This window comes from Brachyistius frenatus, unplaced genomic scaffold, assembly GCF_029030835.1.
Source record: "Brachyistius frenatus isolate BFR_SWC_R1_liver_20210118 unplaced genomic scaffold, ASM2903083v1 Contig_2, whole genome shotgun sequence".
Classification (NCBI taxonomy): Eukaryota; Metazoa; Chordata; class Actinopteri; family Embiotocidae; genus Brachyistius; species Brachyistius frenatus.
This window is the reverse complement of record NW_027210601.1, coordinates 6535001-6554196: the sequence shown is the minus strand read 5'-3', so window position 1 is coordinate 6554196 and position 19196 is coordinate 6535001. Positions and strand designations below refer to the sequence as shown.

General features: G+C 41.4%; 1 protein-coding gene, 1 long non-coding RNA gene and 1 other non-coding gene across 3 annotated transcripts; 2 read left to right on the top strand and 1 right to left on the bottom strand.

Moving 5' to 3' along the window:
- Window positions 1-764: 764 nt before the first annotated feature.
- On the top strand, window positions 765-898 carry LOC138621987 (U8 small nucleolar RNA). The gene has a single exon (XR_011310984.1). It is a non-coding gene; the product is annotated as a U8 small nucleolar RNA (small nucleolar RNA).
- Window positions 777-3682, top strand: LOC138620200 (uncharacterized). The gene is made up of 7 exons (XR_011310854.1): window positions 777-1149; window positions 1366-1413; window positions 1605-1659; window positions 2567-2656; window positions 2747-2810; window positions 2945-3011; window positions 3119-3682. It is a non-coding gene; the product is annotated as an uncharacterized lncRNA (long non-coding RNA).
- Window positions 3683-5030: 1348 nt separating this feature from the next.
- Window positions 5031-16756, bottom strand: fam83hb (family with sequence similarity 83 member Hb). The gene is made up of 8 exons (XM_069696923.1): window positions 16504-16756; window positions 11683-11864; window positions 11251-11583; window positions 9467-9629; window positions 9213-9339; window positions 8568-9125; window positions 6152-8420; window positions 5031-5463 (listed from the first exon to the last, which is right to left on the bottom strand). The coding sequence occupies exons 2-8, from the start codon at window positions 11803-11805 to the stop codon at window positions 5443-5445; spliced, it is 3594 nt and encodes a 1197-aa protein (XP_069553024.1). The 5' UTR covers window positions 11806-11864; window positions 16504-16756; the 3' UTR covers window positions 5031-5442.
- Between the last annotated feature and the right edge of the window lie 2440 nt (window positions 16757-19196).

The following is a 19196-nucleotide window of genomic DNA, read 5'->3' as shown; positions in this document are numbered from 1 at the left end:
TTTTGTTTTTTTTTTATTGACCACAAATGTTTTTTTTTGAGTTCACAAAGTTAAAAAAAAAAAAAAAAGGCTACAAATGGCCTATAAATATATATATATTTTTTTTTAAATAAAACTAACCTAAACCATATTTTATCAGTTTTTTCAGTTCGCGTTTTCAACAAACAGCAAATCGCTGTTTAAGGAAAATGAAGCCAGAGAAGTAACTGTCGTGTCCTTCCGTCTTCGTGTCGACTCGCGCTACTGACGCGCATGCGTGTCGTTGTGTTGGGGGCGAATGTGGGATGGAGTTATCTTGACGCATCGTTAAGTCTTTGTGAAGCCACATTTTCCACTTCCGGTATTGAATCGCGGTAACCTTTTTCTTCAATTACATCTAAAGATGTTTAAAAAAAAAAAAAATCCGACCACGTGAACAACGTCCCGGGTGTCCGACAGACTTTAACTACTTGTACAATGTGAAAACACGTTGAGCACAAAGGTCGCAGTTTGATAAGAAACCAAACGGTGATGTGCACCAATAAGAACCGAGGTTGTGCTTGACGATATGCTAATGAACACGTCATTTCTTTTCAATTTTAACAGAATAAATAGAAACTACTAGTGGAAAAAAAAAATCGCAAATCGACACAGTAACGAATCGAGTTTAAGCACGAGTTAATTTAACTACACGTAAGAAGTAAATATTTAAATATTGACTTTAAACCGTGAGCCAGACAGCTGTATGCAGAGATCATACCAGTTCTCGCGACACATTTCGGGCATCTTCAGTGAGGTACATCCTTACCTGATACTCCTTACCAGGGAGTAACAGCACATGATGAATGGAGACTCATGAGATATGATTAATATCTCCGTCTTGGAGGGAACGACAACACCCTTCAGGACCCATTCTGACAAACCTTATTAATGTGAAATTAAAACCATTAATGTTATAAATTGAGGACCTCACCTGATGTTTGCAGTTAAAATCTTACAAAAGGAAGAGAAAATCCAAATATATCTACCACGTGACGTGTTGCACTTTTTTTTTTTTTTTTTTTTTTAAATTTCTGTTGTGTCTTTTCATTAAAGGTAAAAGAATCCTGGAGCATGAAATTAGAGAAATTATATCTGTCAATGAGTCATTGCAGAAGGAGCTGGCAACTTGTAAGTAACACAAAATCGTTGTTTGTTCAATTTATTTACATTTTGCCTTAAATACCTGAAGCTAAAAAATATCATCAAAAAGCTGCTGAAAGTAGATTGTAACTTCTATTTGCTATTATGTAGGAAACCTTTTCCGGAAATCGTTACGCACCATTTATATTGTTTTATCACATGTTTGTTTATTATCGTGAGACATTTTTGTCTTCATTTTTGCAGTACAAACCGAAGCTTACCAGCTGGAGGGAATCCACAAAGAAAAAGAAGGTGGACAGTCTGCGAACAAATAATTGCATTGCTGTATACGTTTTCAGATTTTTTTGTTTGTTTGTTTGATTTGACGCCATGTTGTGTCAAAATTTATGGTTGTACGTGTCTGTAAACAGATTTTGTCCTTTTTTAAAAAAAATTTTTTTAGCAAATGTACAGACGTTTAATGCTGTGATGGTTTTCTTTAGAGGTTTGCAGAAAGCTGCAGTTCCAGTGCGAAGAATCCGAGCAGGACGCAGACAGGTGAGCTGCACACATTTATTGAATGTCCTCAGCCATTAGGAGCTGAAGTAAAACCATCAACAACACAAACGTGACCCATCAAGCATGTTTTCTTTCTCTGGTGTTCTGGGGCCTCAAGTTGTGTGTTTTGTGAAGTGAACCGCTAGAGGGCGGTAGGACATTTCTTTCTTTTGTTAAATTGTCCCGTGTCCAACCTTGAGTGTATTTTCCAATCTGTCGGGACATATTGGAATTATTTTCTGTGCTCATGGTGTTGGCTGTGAAACCACTTACCATTTTCTTTTCCTTTTTCTATTTGTTTTGCACATTAAGAGCATTCTAACAGTTTTGCGTAATTAGCTAATCTCCCCTACTTTTATCTGGACTGTAATTTGACCATTTTATTTTGTGGCATATGCTGTCTTGTGTCAACAACACTGTGACGGATTTAAAATAGTAAATTAGCTGTCTTTCTTCAAATACGTTAGAAGACTCTGCTGCCATAAGATTAGCATCCTGAAATATTGATGTGTTGGTGGCAGAGTAAAGACAGCTTATTTGAATTTTGAGACACCTGTAGCTCCATCCTTCTTGTCAATCATTCAGTTTTTAAGTATTAGGCTTTTATATGATCTTTATATTGTGTACATTTATTGTTACACATTAAGCACGTATCTTTGAAGCACCTTTTTGTGTATGCCTTTTTTTTTTTTTTATAATAGAGTGCATTTAAATCATCTTTGGTAGATTGTATTACGTACTGCATCCTTGGGAGCACATGACTCCTGTCTGTTCATTTTGTGAATTGTTGCAGGATGTTTTAATGAATTAATGTAATTATAGGAAAATGTATAGTACTTTTCTTTCTTTTTTTTGATGAGCTACTATTATCTTTTACTGAGCAAGATGAACCGCATGTGTTTTGCAGACATTTCAAGCAGAACAAGAAAAGCGAGGAACTGCTGGAACAGTATCGATGTGAAATCCAGGCGTTTCAGCTGAAACACCGGAAGCTGCGGTACCTATTATTAGTGCAATGATTTATTACATTATAAAAAAAACATACAAATGTCATAAACATTTTCAAAAGTCCGGCTTGTTTGCACAGGATGAGATTTGAAAACCAACTGCATCAACTGATAGAGCAGCACAAGAATCTGAACTGCATGTTTGTGAGTTTGTTTACGTTACACCAAAATAGAAGGGGCTCATTTCCCATCGATATATTCCTCAGATCTCTAAAAAATAGTGATGAAAATGTGACTCGTTGATATTGTTAATGACGGCGCTTGATATTATTCCTTAGACTCCAGAGAGACTCCCGGATGAATTAGAGTCTGCTGAGAATGCAAAAAGTCAGCTGTTATCAGCTGGTAAGTATCCTCCTCCTTCTCTAAGCACACTTGCAGTCCAACACTTGTTTTAGTTTGTTTTCACTTTCCAACACTTTCGCTCTCGTCTCCCTCCGTGATTCTGATAGAACAACTGAAGCTGTCTCAGCTTCACAAGCTCGATGAAAAGGTAGAAGTGGTGAAGAATCAGAAGCAGGCAGAGATGATACCTGCAGGACCCGCAGAGAAGTAAAACTGCACGTCCACTGGTAGTTTTGAAGGATTTATTCCCAGCGAGATGTGGTCGGATCGACTCATCCTTCTTGTCAGGTGACAAAATAAAATCTCCTGAGCCAGCTTCTGGGTTACATCAGCCCAAAATCTCGCACATTTTACTCACAGTCCGGTCAGTTTATACGAGTCACATCCAGCTAAGATTTAGTCCCGTGTTCTTGGCTATTTTTCTCTGGACTATTTGATGTTCTTGTGTCACTTGTTTTGAGAGACGACGTCTTGTTTTAATGGCCGAGCTTGTTGCTGTTGATGTTGACATGAAACCGAAAATATTTTACGTTCTGTGACTGGTGAACGATGTTTGACAGATCGATACCAGTATTAGTCTCCTGCCCAGTACTATATTCATCGAATTCATGATATTGTACATTAATATAAGGGTGTTCATATGTTTAAAAATTATAAAGCTTTTTAATTGCTGTTATTGTTGTGATCTTTGTGAAATCTTAAAAGGGCCTAGAAGAAAAAAAAAATATATATATATATATATATATACACACAATCATTCACTGTAATATAGATGCCTGCTGTACTGTATAGTATATGCACACAGCCACAATCAAATTAAGTTTGAAAGAGATTTAATAAAAGACTTTTTTTGCAGTATTTCAAATACAATGTAATACTATCTGAGGTTTAAAAACAAAAAACATGACCCTGTGCAACTGATTTGCCCTAATTGATGGCAATTACATTTTACAGTTAAGACCACATTCTCGCAAATCAATTAAAAATAACCACAAGGCACTTTTATAGTGCAGTAAGGGTGGTCATAATCAAATTGGTTACTTAGAATATTAACAAGCCCCCTTTTGTATAAATACGTACAATATGATCTTGCATAGAAAACAGTGTAAAACCTGACGTGTCCACGTAGCAATAGATCAGCTGATCTTTTGAGAAACTACAAAAACACAGTAAAAGGATTCGACGCCCAGCCGAGGCGTGAAGCAGCCGGGAATCTGTGTCATCTCACCAAGTTTGATGGCATTTACAGACCAACAAAGGAGTTGGGAGTCCTGTGCAGGGCGTAGGTCTCACCAGGTAAGTAACTTATATAAGAAGGCATGGCACCGCTCCAGCTCTGCACAACACGCCTATCCTTTTTCTCTTGCTTACTTTTAGAGGTGAGAAAAGAGAAACGGGAGGGGGGGGGGGGCAGTAAAACTATTTTACAGTGATTCAGGGCAACTGCACAAACGGATACATTTTTATTTACATGACATAAAACACAGACGTTCTTTAAACTCCACTCCAATGACCGTGAAAGCACTTTGGTCCCCTCGCTGAATGGTTATTTGATGACTATCTTCTACTCTGAGAAGTGAGTCCACACCTTGATGGAAAGGTAGATTACGCTCTCACTTTCTCTCTCGGGGAAATTATGGATTAGCCTCCACTTTCTCTCAAAACTCTCCAACTGCTGCAACAACATTAACATTTGATATTAAAAGCATATTTTCTCTCTGATTCTGATTTCGCCTCTCTCTTCATTATCTACAATCTCACAAATTTGCCTTTCATTTTGTTTCCCTTCTTCAGCTCTTCATCTTATTCTTTCCCTCTTCATATTCTCGTGTTTTCTTATTGGTCTGTGATAGAAAAATAATCATTTCGCTTTGGTAACTCTTGTTGAGCCTATTGGCACTTGGTGAATCCACAAAGAGCACAAGTCAGCTCCGCAGACATTTGCAAAAACACGACCTGGTACTAAACACGTACAGTTGTATACTGCTGTTTTTTTGACTGGCATGCGTCTTTCCCACCCTCAAGTTCAACATGTACTGTCTTTCTCTCATCTTCTCTAAGTCTCTCAGTCACGTTCATACAAGCTCAATTACAAGCCATTTGCCCTACCTTTTTCTGTTTGCTGAAACATTAGCCAATGCAGCCAGTATGCAAGTAAAGTCTTTCTTGTTCTTCTCAGTCACCATATAAGGGAAAAAGTCGTACCAGGTCTTGGCAAACAGGCAGATTCTGGACTCTGTGACTTTAGTTTGTTTTCAGCATCTTAAATACTGTTTTTCAAGTTTTATTACTTCTTGTGAACATCCAGAAATGGCTGCAGTGTTTGGCCCAGAGGTGCTTTGATAGTGTCGTTGGCACGACGGCAGTAGGTGTTTTTGATCATCTTGCATAAATAGTTTCCATTATAAAAGGGTTGCTCCTCCATCTTTCGTTATCCCAGGTTATTCCCCATCTGTTACAGGGATGACAAGGAAATCATTGAGTATGTCTGTCCTGGATCTTCTCCTTCTCTCTACGGTTATAATTGTGATGTGCGATAGTTGTAATAGACTTCTACTGCATATAAAACAATAAACATTAGCCCGTCCACCAACATTTATTTTCACGGTTTAAAATCAGACACTATATCAAACATTCATCTGCCAGTGTTTGGGAATAAAAGCTGCTTTCTATTATATAAACATTATTATTTCTGCAGTTATGCAGAATGTGTGGAAAAAACATTATGACACATATACAGTATTTGTCAACATACATTTAAACGGCTTTTGCATTTTCAAACTGACTGAATGAAGGTTTAATTAAAAATAGGATCAACTAAACGAATTCCTAAACGTGGTTTAAACACATTTGATCAGTTTTACTTTTTAAGAAAGCTTCAAAGAGACCGTTCTTTCACATTTTTCTTATATAATTGCTGTACCTGTTCTCGAACAAGTTCACTTATACTACTGCATCTGATCAACTCTTAACAATCAAATGAATTTGATCTTTATATTTCGGACTCTTTCTAATGTAATCTCTGACTCCACTCGCATGCCTTTACTACTTGATTTGTTTTCACCTAAAAGTATTTTTGTTTTGGCTCATATGTCTTTCCCATTTACGCTGCAAACATCGCCCTCGGAGTGATAGACTACCTCAAAACGGCTGTAGACCTTCTTCTCCTTCCTCAGGCTCTCGATCCTCTTCAGCAGTCCCTCCCGCTCCTGGTTGGCTCCCGGCGCTCGCGTAAATAGACTCTTCCTTATGGAGTTCTGTCTCTCCAGTCCTTTTTCTCTGCCATCACTTTCTCTGTCCCCTCCCTTTTCCTCTCCTCCCTGACGGTTCTTCTGGCTGTTGGCGGAGATTTGCTCCAGAATGACTTTGGTGTCATCGCGTAAGTTGCTACTGAACAAAACGGAGCTGCCTGCGGCCTGGTAGCGGGATGTGACCGAAGTCCCAGTCGATGTCTTATGGTTAGTAGTGGTTTGATCGGCAGCGGTAGACCCAGTATCTTTAGCTGATGAGGTCTGCTTTTTGCTTGAATCATGAGAGATTTCATCTCCTGAGCTTTTCTTTTCTTTATCCTTCGGTCCCAGGATTCCCTTTAGCCTTTGAGTCTGCTTCTTGAGGAAGTCGAGTGTCTTGCCTTCACCCTTTCCCTCACCAATTGTGTTGATAGATGTATTGGATCCCATGACCTTGTGCAGTCCTTCCTTTGAGTCATCACGTGGCAGAGTCGAAGAACTCTGAGACCGGTTCTTTTTCAGTTCACTCTTCTCTGCATCTGTTGCATCTGTGGCTAGAGTCTCTTCCCCGCAGGAGATGCGACGAGGATTCAGTCCTTTAATCTTCACAGGATCCCTCTTGAAGATCTTAGGTGAAGGAAGAGGCTTTAGCGACTTGAATATATCTCTCTTTTGACCTTCTGATGCCTGCTCCTCTTTATGAGGTTGCGATGTGTCTGAAGGCTTCAGGGAGCTTGCAGAAGGCTTCGCAGAGCCTGTTAGTGGTTTTAATGAACTAAATGGAGTTCTACGAGTGAGCTCTGCCAGTTTTGCTGAGATGTCTATCTTTTTTGGTTCAGGTTCTGCCGAAGTGAGCAAGACAGTTGGGATTTTTGAAGTTGTTGAAGTGTTGAGCGGAGGTTTATAAGAAAGGTCTGGCTTTTTTTCAGCCGGCTCTGGGGCTACTAGCGATGACCCTGTCTCCATTTTTGAGGCTTTTCTCTTGGCAGCCAGTTCTTGGAAATACTGCAGTCGACTGGCTGGGTCATTCATGTTCACAGTTGACGATTGTGTGACTTCAGATTTGTCGACAGTTGGTGTCGTCTTTACTTCTTCGTTGGTTTTCGGAGGTTTCTCTTCAATCTCATCTTTCAAACGTGTCTCCTTTTCCTCTTTTTCTTCTTCCTCTTTTTCCTTTTCTTTTTCCTCAGCTTTCTTTCGCCACTCGTAAGGCTCACGAGACAAAGACCTCCTCTTCTGTAGGATCTGGGCCACAATCGAGGAAGTGCGTAAAGTGTGTAACTCTTCATCTTCCTCTGTGGCTGGTTTTAGACCTAAACTACTACTGTGCATCTCTGCCTTTGAAGATGAGAATATAAGTGAGGAGCGCAGACGAGAGCTCCGTTGAAGGAGAGGGTTAGCACGCGAGCGGAATGATTCATGTTTGGACAGAAAGAGATCTTGATTCTCCTCCGTCACCTCCTTCTGCACCTCCCTCTCTTTTTTCTCCAGGACAGATGACTTAAAATCACCGAATGAGGGAAGCAGATCCTTGGTTGTTTGTGGGGCAGTGTCTTGATTTCTGTCGTCAGGTAACTTGGGCTTTCCAAAACGTGGTTTCAGGATATCTGGTCTGGGCTTGGGGGGAACATTCGGTGGCTCCTTTAGTCCAAAGCGTGGAGCTGCACTTTCAGCTGCAGTTGGTTGCTGAGATGGTGGAGGCTCATCAAATGCATCAGGCCCCATAGGTTGAATCAGGCCTTCTTCTCCACTGTCCTCATAAGTGCTAAGATAGGAGTGTATTCTCCAACTCCTCAGGCCATGCTTTACATCTGTATCTTGATCCTGTTCTTGATCAGATTGTTTGTGAAACAGTTTCTTCTCTGGAGGATGGGGCTGCGTCGGTGAGCTTTGACAGGCATACGCCTGACCTATGGTCGGCCTCTTGTGGGAGGATCCTCCTCCATACCTCCCCGCTGGAGGTGGTGCCTGGTGCCCTTCGAGTCCTCCCAGGTCCTCAGATGAAAAGTAGTCTCTGCCATAGTTTCCAGGGGGAGGCTCCAGATCTGAGCGACTGCCTGAGTCTGAATACTGGTCAATGGAGAGGTGCGGAGGACGACCTCGGAGTGTGTCGTAGTGTCCATGGCCAGAACCCGGACCAGGTCCCTCATTGTAGTAATGGCTGCTTTGAGTCTGCTCTCTGTCAAGAAAAACACATTAGATTTGATTTGTTTCTCTATAAATTCATAGTTATGTATAACAGTGACAAATAATGACATGTAATGACAGGTTGTGATGATTTTGTATAATCCTGATCTCAAGCAGTAAGTACTAAAGGGGTAACTACCTGTGGAACTCTGTCTCATCCAGATTGTTCATGACCCTGTGCTTCATGTATTGCCTTGAAGATGAGTAGTTTTCCTGGGTTCCTTCTGCATAGCTGTGCCTTTTGAAGCCACTGCTACTCATCTCCATCTGCCGGGACACTATGGATCTCCCCTGCTCCAAGAACGATTGCTGCAGACGAAACTGTTGCTGTGAATACTTCCCAATTGTAATTCCTGGCGCAGGTTCAATGGTGTGACGAAATGGTTCGCTCCTCCTGAAAGGATGTGCAGGGTTCCGATCAGAGTCTCCGTACGGGAAGGAGGAGGGAAGCTCAGGCTGCCTTCGGTGACCTAAGGGGGTACGCAAAGACTGGGTCCTCTTCAAACCAAACTGGCTGCTCAAGTAACTGCTGGTGCTGCCATACTCAGGGACAGCAAGTGCTCCATTGGACGGGTCAATGGCTAGAGGCTCTGACTGAGCAAAGAGAATACGAAACTCCTCATCAAAGGTGGCAACCAGCTCTCCGAGGAAGAGGTGGGCGATGCAGCGGTGGATCTTCTCATAGGACCACATGAAACTAGAAGAGAAGAAAAATAAGTATTGTCATTTACAGAGTAAATGTGATCAGCTTTGCAACTATATTTAGCACCATTAAATGACTCACCTGTAGTTCCCACTGAGTACAGCTGTGCAGTCAGCCAACAGGAAACGATCTTTCACCTGCCCTTTAAATGATTTCCCTGTCCTGGAATAATATGGTATTCCTGCCACAGTCCTCACACGCATATTCTGTGAAACCAGAATTGAAACCGTGTTAGAAACATATAAAAGCCTGAGTGAAAATTACTAAATAACATCACAAACGCCACAGGAGAGACGACTCATTTGAGAAAATGAAATAAAAAGGCAAACTCACAGGTATTAAGTCCAAGTTGACTTTGCAGTTGATGACCATAGAGACAAAGTGATGCACTTCTTGCTCATCCAGTAAAAGGTAAACGGCAACGTGGCGGGCTGTTGCATCCAAGAGGTCAGCAAAAATGTCAACATCTGTGAACATGTCCATCACCACGGCAATAACCTGCAGCAGAAGCCAAACATTACAAAGTTAGGTACAGTTTGCGCAGCGTAATGTGACCTTTGTTCGTTGTGGTGGCGGGGTGTGGTTAGCTCAGCTGCAGGGGGTAGAGAGTGGGAGGAGTGGTTCAGGGAACGGTGCAGGGAAGGTGTAATGAGCACAGCTGAGCCAAATATGGACTGATGAGCTCTCCCCTATAAAGGGAGCAGGGACAAGGAGGATGGAGGAGAGCGTTGGCACAGAGACAGTGGTGTGTGGTCAGGGCAAGTAAAAGCATTGATACCCGAACGTGTGACTGAGCGAGTCATCTGTGTCCAGGAGAAACCCCGGTAGCACAGACATTCCTACATTCGTCTAGTTTTATGATTATTTTGTTGCCTGGCAGCTGTTAACTCGCGGTTAACTTAATGTGATTTAAAATTGCAACACCTGAACATTTACAGTACATCACCAGAGAGAACTTTGGCAGTGACACCTGTTGATTGTGTTTATTAATACTAGAAGATAAAAGTACAGAACATAATGATTGTGCACAAGTTTGTGGTGCTTTAGATGGGATTGCGTAAAGGTTTCTCCTGAAAGTGTAAAAAAAATTAGGACATTAAGACTAATTTATTTACAAACATTATTAACATATTAAAAAATACGGGGGAAAAAAACACTAAGTAAGATGAAGTGTGTCTCTAAAGTGTGGCATTTAGGCAGAAAAAACACCAAGTCTATTTTATTCCTCATCTCCATATCTCAAAATGAATACATATACATGTATATACTGTATATACTGTGCATTTTATATTTTATATTTTTTACTGCTATTTTACTGCTATTTTATTGCTTTTCTATTATTATCTTATTGCTTCTGTATGCTGCTGTAGCGAAAAAATTTCCCCTCGGGGATTAATAAAGTAACTACCTAACCTAACCTAACCAATAACACCGCTGAACAAAATAAGTGATACAAACTGCACATTAAACTACACTCGATGTATCAGAAAGACAGTGTAGGTGAATCTCGACTAAATCTACATAATGTACGTTGTATAGACAGACTAATGACTCATTCTTTAAACCGCTTAATGCCTGAGCTTAAGAGGCACTTTTGTCTCTAAGTTTTGTCGGAGTACGAGTGACAGACACGCAGTCTTTAAACACACAGAAAAATGAAGGACAGATAAAGACATGACTTGCCACACCGACAGGTTTGGCTACATGACATGTTTGGCTGCTAAATGTCTGTTCATCATATTTTTAATTCAGCTAAAGGTCAACTAGTTAGAAACACATCTGAAAGTGGCAAAGTGAGCAGAGGCAGATAGAAATTGAAATTAAACTAAAAACAGGCAGCCCCTTATCTGAGAGAGATACCACTTAGCTTGTACAGCACATACTGATACAACAGCAACAGGATACTGATATATCAATTTATTACATCATAGGTGCACCCACCCACTTTTGGAACAGAAAAAGTGCTGTATGTGCGTAAAAAATACCTATGCAGCATATTTGTGTTTACACTTTGAATATGTGCATTTATGAATGGTAATTTTCAAATACCTGCTGAAAGCAAACCAGATGTGCATGTTTTAACACATTTACCTGTTTCCTATCCCTCTCTTTTACTTACTTGGCGTGCATTCTTGATGAGTCTCCTGGCCTGCTCCTTGATGCTCGGCATGTCAGGGTCGCAGGGGTTGACCAGAGTGGTGACCTCCGTGGGCCCCATGAAGCTGTGCTGTGGCAGTGGCCAGCCCAGGTCCAGCCCCGGGGCAGCCAGGTCGGACTGCACTGGCCAGTAGGTGTCGGAAGAGCCATCAGCCTCAGGACCGCCCTCGTGGTATGTCAGCTCTGGGACGCCCGAGGTTTGGTTGGGCGCCTGGATTGTGGACTTGATGAATTCAATTTCCGGCTGTGCCAGGAAACCGACCACATCCGCGACCTGGAGGAATTCATAGTAGCCCTGATGTGACAGGAAATAGACAAGGTCAGTAGGTCACGAAACCATCGTATATGTCTTTTTATACAGTAGATATAAATAATAAGAAAACAGAAGTTTTACCGGAACGTCCTTTTCGATCAGAGCATCAATGGCAATACGATACTCCTCACGGTAGTGTGGAAGGAGGTAGTTTGGGTCAAGGGGGTTTTCACCAATCGACGAACTCTGAGACCGGTGGGCCATTGTTGCAGAGGGGTGGGGTCAAAGGTCAAGGTTCAGAGGTGAAAGAGGAATTTTAACCTCTGAAAAAAAAAAGGTCACAAAGAGTAATTAACGTCTGTACAGTCTGTTTTAGTGTTTCAACTAATTTATCAGGATCGAGTAGAACAGCAGCCATACAAAACAAAGTCACTGAGTTTTTGTGGTTGATACTTAGTACTAATAACTAAATATCCCTTTGGGTGGTGAGAGGAAGGGCTCTTTGTGTCAGGATACATAAACAGCCAGATTAACTATAACCACTTTCACAAAGCATCAATTGTTGTTGAGTCAAAGCCGGTTTAATGAAACATCTTTCATATTATCACAGATATATTCCAGCAGACGTTAACAGTTGCGACAGATATTAATGAACAGATTTTCTGTCATAGATGACAGGTCTCGGAGTTCATGCAGTCGAGCAGAGGAATACACAGATTCATTATTTATTTTATGAATTTTAAATGTATTCTCGTTTGAGGTCGATGGTTTACTTACAATATATTATTGTCGTTAAAATTCATGTGTGTCACTTTTTCAAACTAAAAAAAATGACATTATGTGGCATATCATGTTTGGATGAGAGGAATATACACAAATAATTATAAGACAAAATATCAGATCTTTTGTACAATGCATCATCTGATGTTTTCTGTAATGTAAGTGCAACTCACGGTATTGTGTGTACAATCTATATTTATAGTCTACAGTATTTCACTTTATACTTAAAGATAAAAACAATAAACATGGTGGATTAAGAGTGCCAAGTGCCCATGTCTTGTGCCATTAGAGCTGTATTCAAACACCAGTGATTAACTGAAACCCAATCTGGCTTGTAAGAAACCTGTACATAAAAGTAAGAATAAAGCAAAACAGCAGGATAAAGAGAATACAATGAGAGGGAGTGAGAGAAGAAAGTCAGAGGAGAGAAAATAGAGGAGTAAGGGAGAGGTGGGGAAGGCACAACGAGGTTTATAGTAGGCAGGTTCTTTCATATCTCTGCTGAGTAAACTTGTCATGCTGGTGCGTCACACTTCATGTTACTACTTATACCTAATCATAAAAAAAATCTGTCAGTTATGAAACGCAGATTGATTTAGAAGGGCATGATGAGTACGCGGTTAGATATGCCTTAACTTGAACTGACTTTAAGGTAGTGACAGGAACACAACATTTTTTTGTGCATGAATGAGAAGGGGAACGCGAATGTACGCATATGTTGACAAGTTAATTCATTAAATAACAACATTCTCGCTTCAAAACCTAAAAGAGACACCATGCCACAACCAGACAACCAGACAAGAAAAATCACACATGACCATTGACTATTAATCAACGAATCCTTCGGTCCATAAAGTAAAACTTGCATCAAAAAGCTTCTTCTGTTTGACCAACACACTAAAACCCTAAATATATTCAGTTTGCTATCATAGAACAAAACGTTAAGCAGCATAGCATTACAACCAAGAACCTAGGTTGAAAAATAACTCTGACAATTGGATGATTATCAAAAAAGTGTCAAATGGATTTTGAACGGATGGATTAATTGACTAACAATGTAAAAATATATTTGGCTTTTATTATTTGGAATTATTTTGTATTTTATGAGTAAAAGATCAGGGTGTGTAACCTGGGGTCTGTGGGAGAAGGTGGGTTGGTCTCTACAAGTACATGTGATGTGTTTTCTGTAATCCTCCAGGGACACTTCAAAGACTAGTGTTGAAAGCAGAGGGCCCAAGTCTTCACCCTACAATCACTGGGAGAACCCCAGTTTCTCAGCGGCCTGGTGAGTCATCAAGTAGCCTGGTCTGGCGTAGCCTGGGGATAGCTTGCAACAGTCTGATGTGTGGTGATTCATCTGCTGGCAAAATGGCTGACATCCTGTTTCCTTTCTCATTTCCAGCCACTGAAATTAAGCCTTTGTGGTGTGCTGTTGCCCTGCCACGTTCCATAGAGGGCAGGGAGGCATGTTATTCGCATATGCGTGTTAACGTGGAATAGTTTCCTCCAGCCCAGCTTTTAAAATAGAAGAATCAAAAGTATTTGGAACTGTTTTCTTCTTTTAATTGAAGTAATCTGCTGCAGCAGTGTGGTCTTTGATCTGTACACAGTTGAACTGTCCTGAGGTTGCAGTAAAGTCAATACCTGAGGACTTGCAAGGACAACTACAAACAGATGTGCACTTGCCTGCACTCGTCATGATGTGTGCTCTTCAGAAAAGCAGCTCACCATTTGTGACGACACAACAACAGCCAAAAAACAGTAAGTGCCCTTTAAATAGCTAAATAATTACTGTTATTGTCTTTCAGTAATGTAAAAAGGTGAGAAAATAGACTAGACAGTCCATCACAGTTTGCAGAATTCAAGGTGATGTCTTAAAGTTCGAACATATTTAGTTTACCGTCACTTTTGATCAAATAAAGCAGCAAAAAAAAAGAAACACTCCGAAATATTGTCAGTAAACCAAATTGAGCCTGGGATGAATATGAGCTCAACGGTTGACTCATGTGGCACGAAACAGAGCCTTGGGGGTTTCTTCTTGTTCACCCTCCTCACCTCTGGGTCTCTGCAAAGTGAGACAACAGAGGAATAACACACTGTAAGAAGCAGGACACATTTTTCTCCACTTCACCTGGCGGACTGGTAGGATGTTCAAACAAATACTGCGGCTTTGTTTGTTGTTATAGCAACTGCAGAAAGTAACAAACTGCAGAAAGTGACACATGATGATGAGAATCTGTCTCTACGCTCCTCCCTAAACCAGAAAGCTTTCTGTTGGCCATTAAGGACGAGGTTGCACTAAATGTACTGTAAACAAAGCCAGTCTGAAACACTACACCAGCACCGGGCAAGGCGGGCAGACTGCAGCTTCTCAAGGCTGGTAGACCATATATTCAGATGTGCCAAACATTGGCCATTCTCAGCATTCCTGCGTGAACACTGGCATGAGATGCGGGAGAGAAAACAGTAAGTGAAGAGCCGAGGGAGGGAACAGTTTTATCTGTCCCGACATGTGAATCAGAGAAATAAGCCTGAGGAGATACAAACTATCTGGAACGAAGTCCAAAAAAACATCTCCATTCTTCCTGATTTTTCTCTCTCACATCTGAACACACCTCACTGAACAAACACTGCGATTGATCTGGCATTCCTCTTTGGTCAGTTCATTTTGTGTGAAAATTCAATGTGAATTCAGTGAGAAGAATACCTGAAAACAGGTTTGGAGGGATGAGCCAGTAATCTCCTGATGCTCCTGTCAGGACATTTCAGTGCCTCTTTTTACACAAATGAAGATAAGTGCAAACACAGAGCGATGCTTGTCTCATCACACCTCAACGCAGCTGCTGAATGCCACACAAAAGACAGCTAAAGGCCGGATGAATGCCTACTGTATGTGAGAAGACAATTCGGCACGTATCCTCCCTTTTTCTAGCAGCACAGCAGCACTGCTAGAAAAACAGGTCCTCTGAGGTCCCCGTCATCTGTTCCAACTGCCTTAAGGCCTGCGGTCACCTTGAATGGAAAACCACGCAGTATAAAGGCATGAAAACATTTCCACCCTTCTCTCTTCAAACAAGCACAACATTGCTCGTACATGAATTGCAACACCTTTACAAACGTACTCTGACCTTTTGTAACGTATACAATGCAAACAAACCTATGAATGGGATGCAGCCTTGGCCATATGGCTAGTGTGACAAGATGAAATCTAAAATAAGAACGGAGACAAATACCATAAAAAAGCTGTCACTACAAACTTTCCCCCTCAAATTATAACCACATGTTGGACTATTCCTGTGCAGTGAGTCACTTTGAATGAACTGAGGAAAAGCTTGTGAAGGTGAAGTTTAAATCAATGCATTGCTTGTTTGGGAAAAAGCTGCAAACAAAATTGTTACTGCATGTGTAATAAAGATATTATAGCTGATAAAGTATGCTCTACTCGCCAAGACTTCCTCTACAGACAAGGCTGATTATAGCATACTGATTTCAAGGCAACGGTGGTGTGTTATCATCTTAAGTTAGCCTAATGACAGCGACAGATAATGCATACAGTGTGGCATTGTTCAACCAAGGCCTTTAGACACGCTAGTAAAGGTGTCTCAGGCTTTTCAAGGCTTATTTATGTACGTCTACGCACAACACAATCTGAAACCATGTTATTTTCTCCAAATATTTGTTTGTTTGTTTGTTTTTCTCTCCCCTGAGTGACCTCAAAGGAGCGGGAAGAGAGCGGCACAGGTTGTCTGTGGCAGCCAACACGGAGCCCTCTGTGTGCGCAAGGAACTGAAGCAACAATACTGTCCAGGTTTTGCAATGCACAGCTGCTACCTGGATGCTCTGGAAACAGAATAGAATAGAATAGAATAGAATAGAATAGAATAGAATAGAATAGAATAGAATAGAATAGAATAGACACTCTTTGACGATAGGACATAAATAGGTTTCAGTTATTAAACAGGAAAAACACAGTAAAACAAAGCAATTAGAATAGAACGGAATAAAATAAAATAGACATAAAACTGTTTGAAGATGAGACATAATTAGGATCCAGTTACAATAGAATAGAATAGAATAGAATAGAATAGAATAGAATAGAATAGAATAGAATAGACGCTCTGAACAAATAGTTCTTTGTCCCAAATGTCACTTGCACAGTTCGTTTTTATTTCCCCTTCGTACCTCCTCACGTCGCTGCAGAACTTGTCTCCTCTCTCCTCTTTGTACCGACGGTAATCGCTCTCCTCCCGGTGAAACCACCGATGTGCGTCTCCCTCTCGTCCGTGCGTCACATTCCTCAGCTCGGACAAGAACTCCACCCTAACCCCCCTCCTGGTGCGAACCCTCCGCGGCCAACCAGCAAAAGAAAAGCGAGGCGAAGGCAACGCGGACTCCGGGCCCGGGCTGAGCGCTCCTGTCGGCGGTGTGTGAACGTCCGGAGCCGCCGCCACTGTTGAACAGAGTTGCGCGGTGAACGAGGAAGGAGCGGGGCGGCTCCTGTTGAGGCAGGGCTTTCCCACCGGCGAGACTCCTCCCAGGTCAGTTGATCGCTTTGAACAGAGGTCCGTTGAAAGTTTCCTCCCCAGGTTCACATTTCGAAAGTGGCCTTTACATCACGGCTGCTAATTCGTGTTTGATCTATGGCCTTCAGAATTCACAAGAGCTTTCACCAAACTCCAGCTCAAAACTGTTTCCGCTTTCATTTTTGACCTTTGTGCCATTTTGACCCAACGGACAGCCCTTTGATAGATCAACGGTCTTTTCATTTCTCCTCTTGCACGAACTCTCAAGTTTTTGTCTCGTTTTTGTTTTGTAATCTTGTTGTGTTGTTTCTCCTGGAATTGTCTGCATTGTTCTGACTGCTTAAGTTTCTGTGTACTGAGGGATTTTGCTGCATTAAAGTGTAGCACTTCACTGCAATCGCCTAAAGTGCCCCTCCCTTTTTTAATCAAAGATTATATGTACAACAACAGGGCAGTCTGTCAAACCTTTAAACAATATACAAACGTGGTTTCTGTGGAGACTATGTTCCCATTTGAGACATTCTGTAAATGAGTCACCTGCTGTTTCTCTCAATTGAAAAACACTTGTGCTGAATCAACAGACTCCAGCAGTTCCCTTTTCTATATGAATCTTATATCAAACTGCTGCCGGCTGCTCAGCTGCTTTTTTTTCCCCTTCTTAAATATGGGCTGGATTTGTGAGGCTTGTTCTGCTGAAGGCCTGCATGGTGCGGTTTAATTTACCACACTCAGCTCCAGGGTCGCTGTTTGTCTGCACGTATATAACCTATAGGGAATGGTGGATTTAGCAGATCTTTCTCATGCTCATAGCCAAATCCTGAAGGGTTATTGAACATGTTCTGCTGATTGTGTAATATTAAGAAAACGACTTCATTCTCAATCCTGTCTCTGTCTATATTTACCTTTTCTTACGCCACTTATATTTTTGATTCTCCCTTCCTGTAGAACACTGACCAGCGTACCAGCAGTAAACACATCAGTCAAGGTGTAATACAGGTAAGTATACACCACTGTGTGTGTGTGTGTGTGTGTGTGTGTGTGTGTGTGTGTGTGTGTGTGTGTGTGTGTGTGTGTGTGTGTGTGTGTGTGTGTGTGTGTGTGTGTGTGTGTGTGTGTGCACTTTATACGGGTTGTCCTTTGTACTGCAATGTATTTATCACATAGAACACACCTTGTTTGATAGGCCTCTGATAGCACAGACTGATGAGTGTGTGCTCAGTCCTCCCAAGGGTGTGCCTCCTGTTTGAATGTCTGCCTAAGCATCAATGCCCTAATCTGCTATACACACACACACACACACACGTACACACGCACACACACACACACACACACACACACACACACACACACACACACACACACACACACACACACACACACTCTACAAAGCCATATTTCTGAGCTCTCACTCTGCCCGTTTCCTAATTTCCAATTCATGCAAATGTGTAAATGTGTAATGATAGAGATATGAAATAAGAGTCTGTGTTTGTGTACAGCTGTGTGAATGCCACGACATGACAATGACGGTGCGCAAAAATAAAACACCGAATATTTTGTGAAATAATAACTGATGAAAGAAGTATGAGTGCCAACAGAGAAAGTACCACAAGCCTCTGCTCACATGTAGATGCTCTGATAACAAACACTAGCAGGTAGAGAGACGCTGAAACGCAGGGTGCGCCCGCTCCAAGGAATGTGCTCAAGGCATCTTACCACACCCAACCTCCTTCTCGCTCGTTCTCTCTCTCTCTCTGTCTCTCTCTCTCTCTCTCTCACACTCACGCACACTCTCTGTCCTCCTCCTTCAGCCTCTCTCTCCGTGTTCCCCTCCCTCTCTGAGTCACCTGGCAGCCTTATGAACAGGTATGCAGGTCCAGGCAGGAGGGAAATCCTGACATGCATCTCAACACACCTGGCCTGAGGAGCGTGTCATGAAGGGATATTTGAATTCAAACAAGCTTTATTGACAAGGCTGCTAGAGTTCGTTGCTGACTGTGCAGTTCAATGTGGGTTAAAATGCAGTGGGTTTTACTTATTCATATTTTTGCCAAATACCTACATGTGCTGCACGATGTGCTGTAGTCATACGGAACAGGCTCTGCAACCTGTCGAGGTTTGTCAGATTTATTCGGTAATCACCTTTTACACAGAGACGATAAAGTCCTTTAGATAAATAGAAGAAAATCGTTAGATTGAAATTTTAAAAGCAAACACATAAAGATATTTTTAAATAGAATAAATCAGATATAAATGTACATACAAATATAAACAGGTAAATTACAAATAAAAGTAAAATGCATTTGAATTTATATAACATTACATAGTAGAACATAATATTAGAATTTCATAATT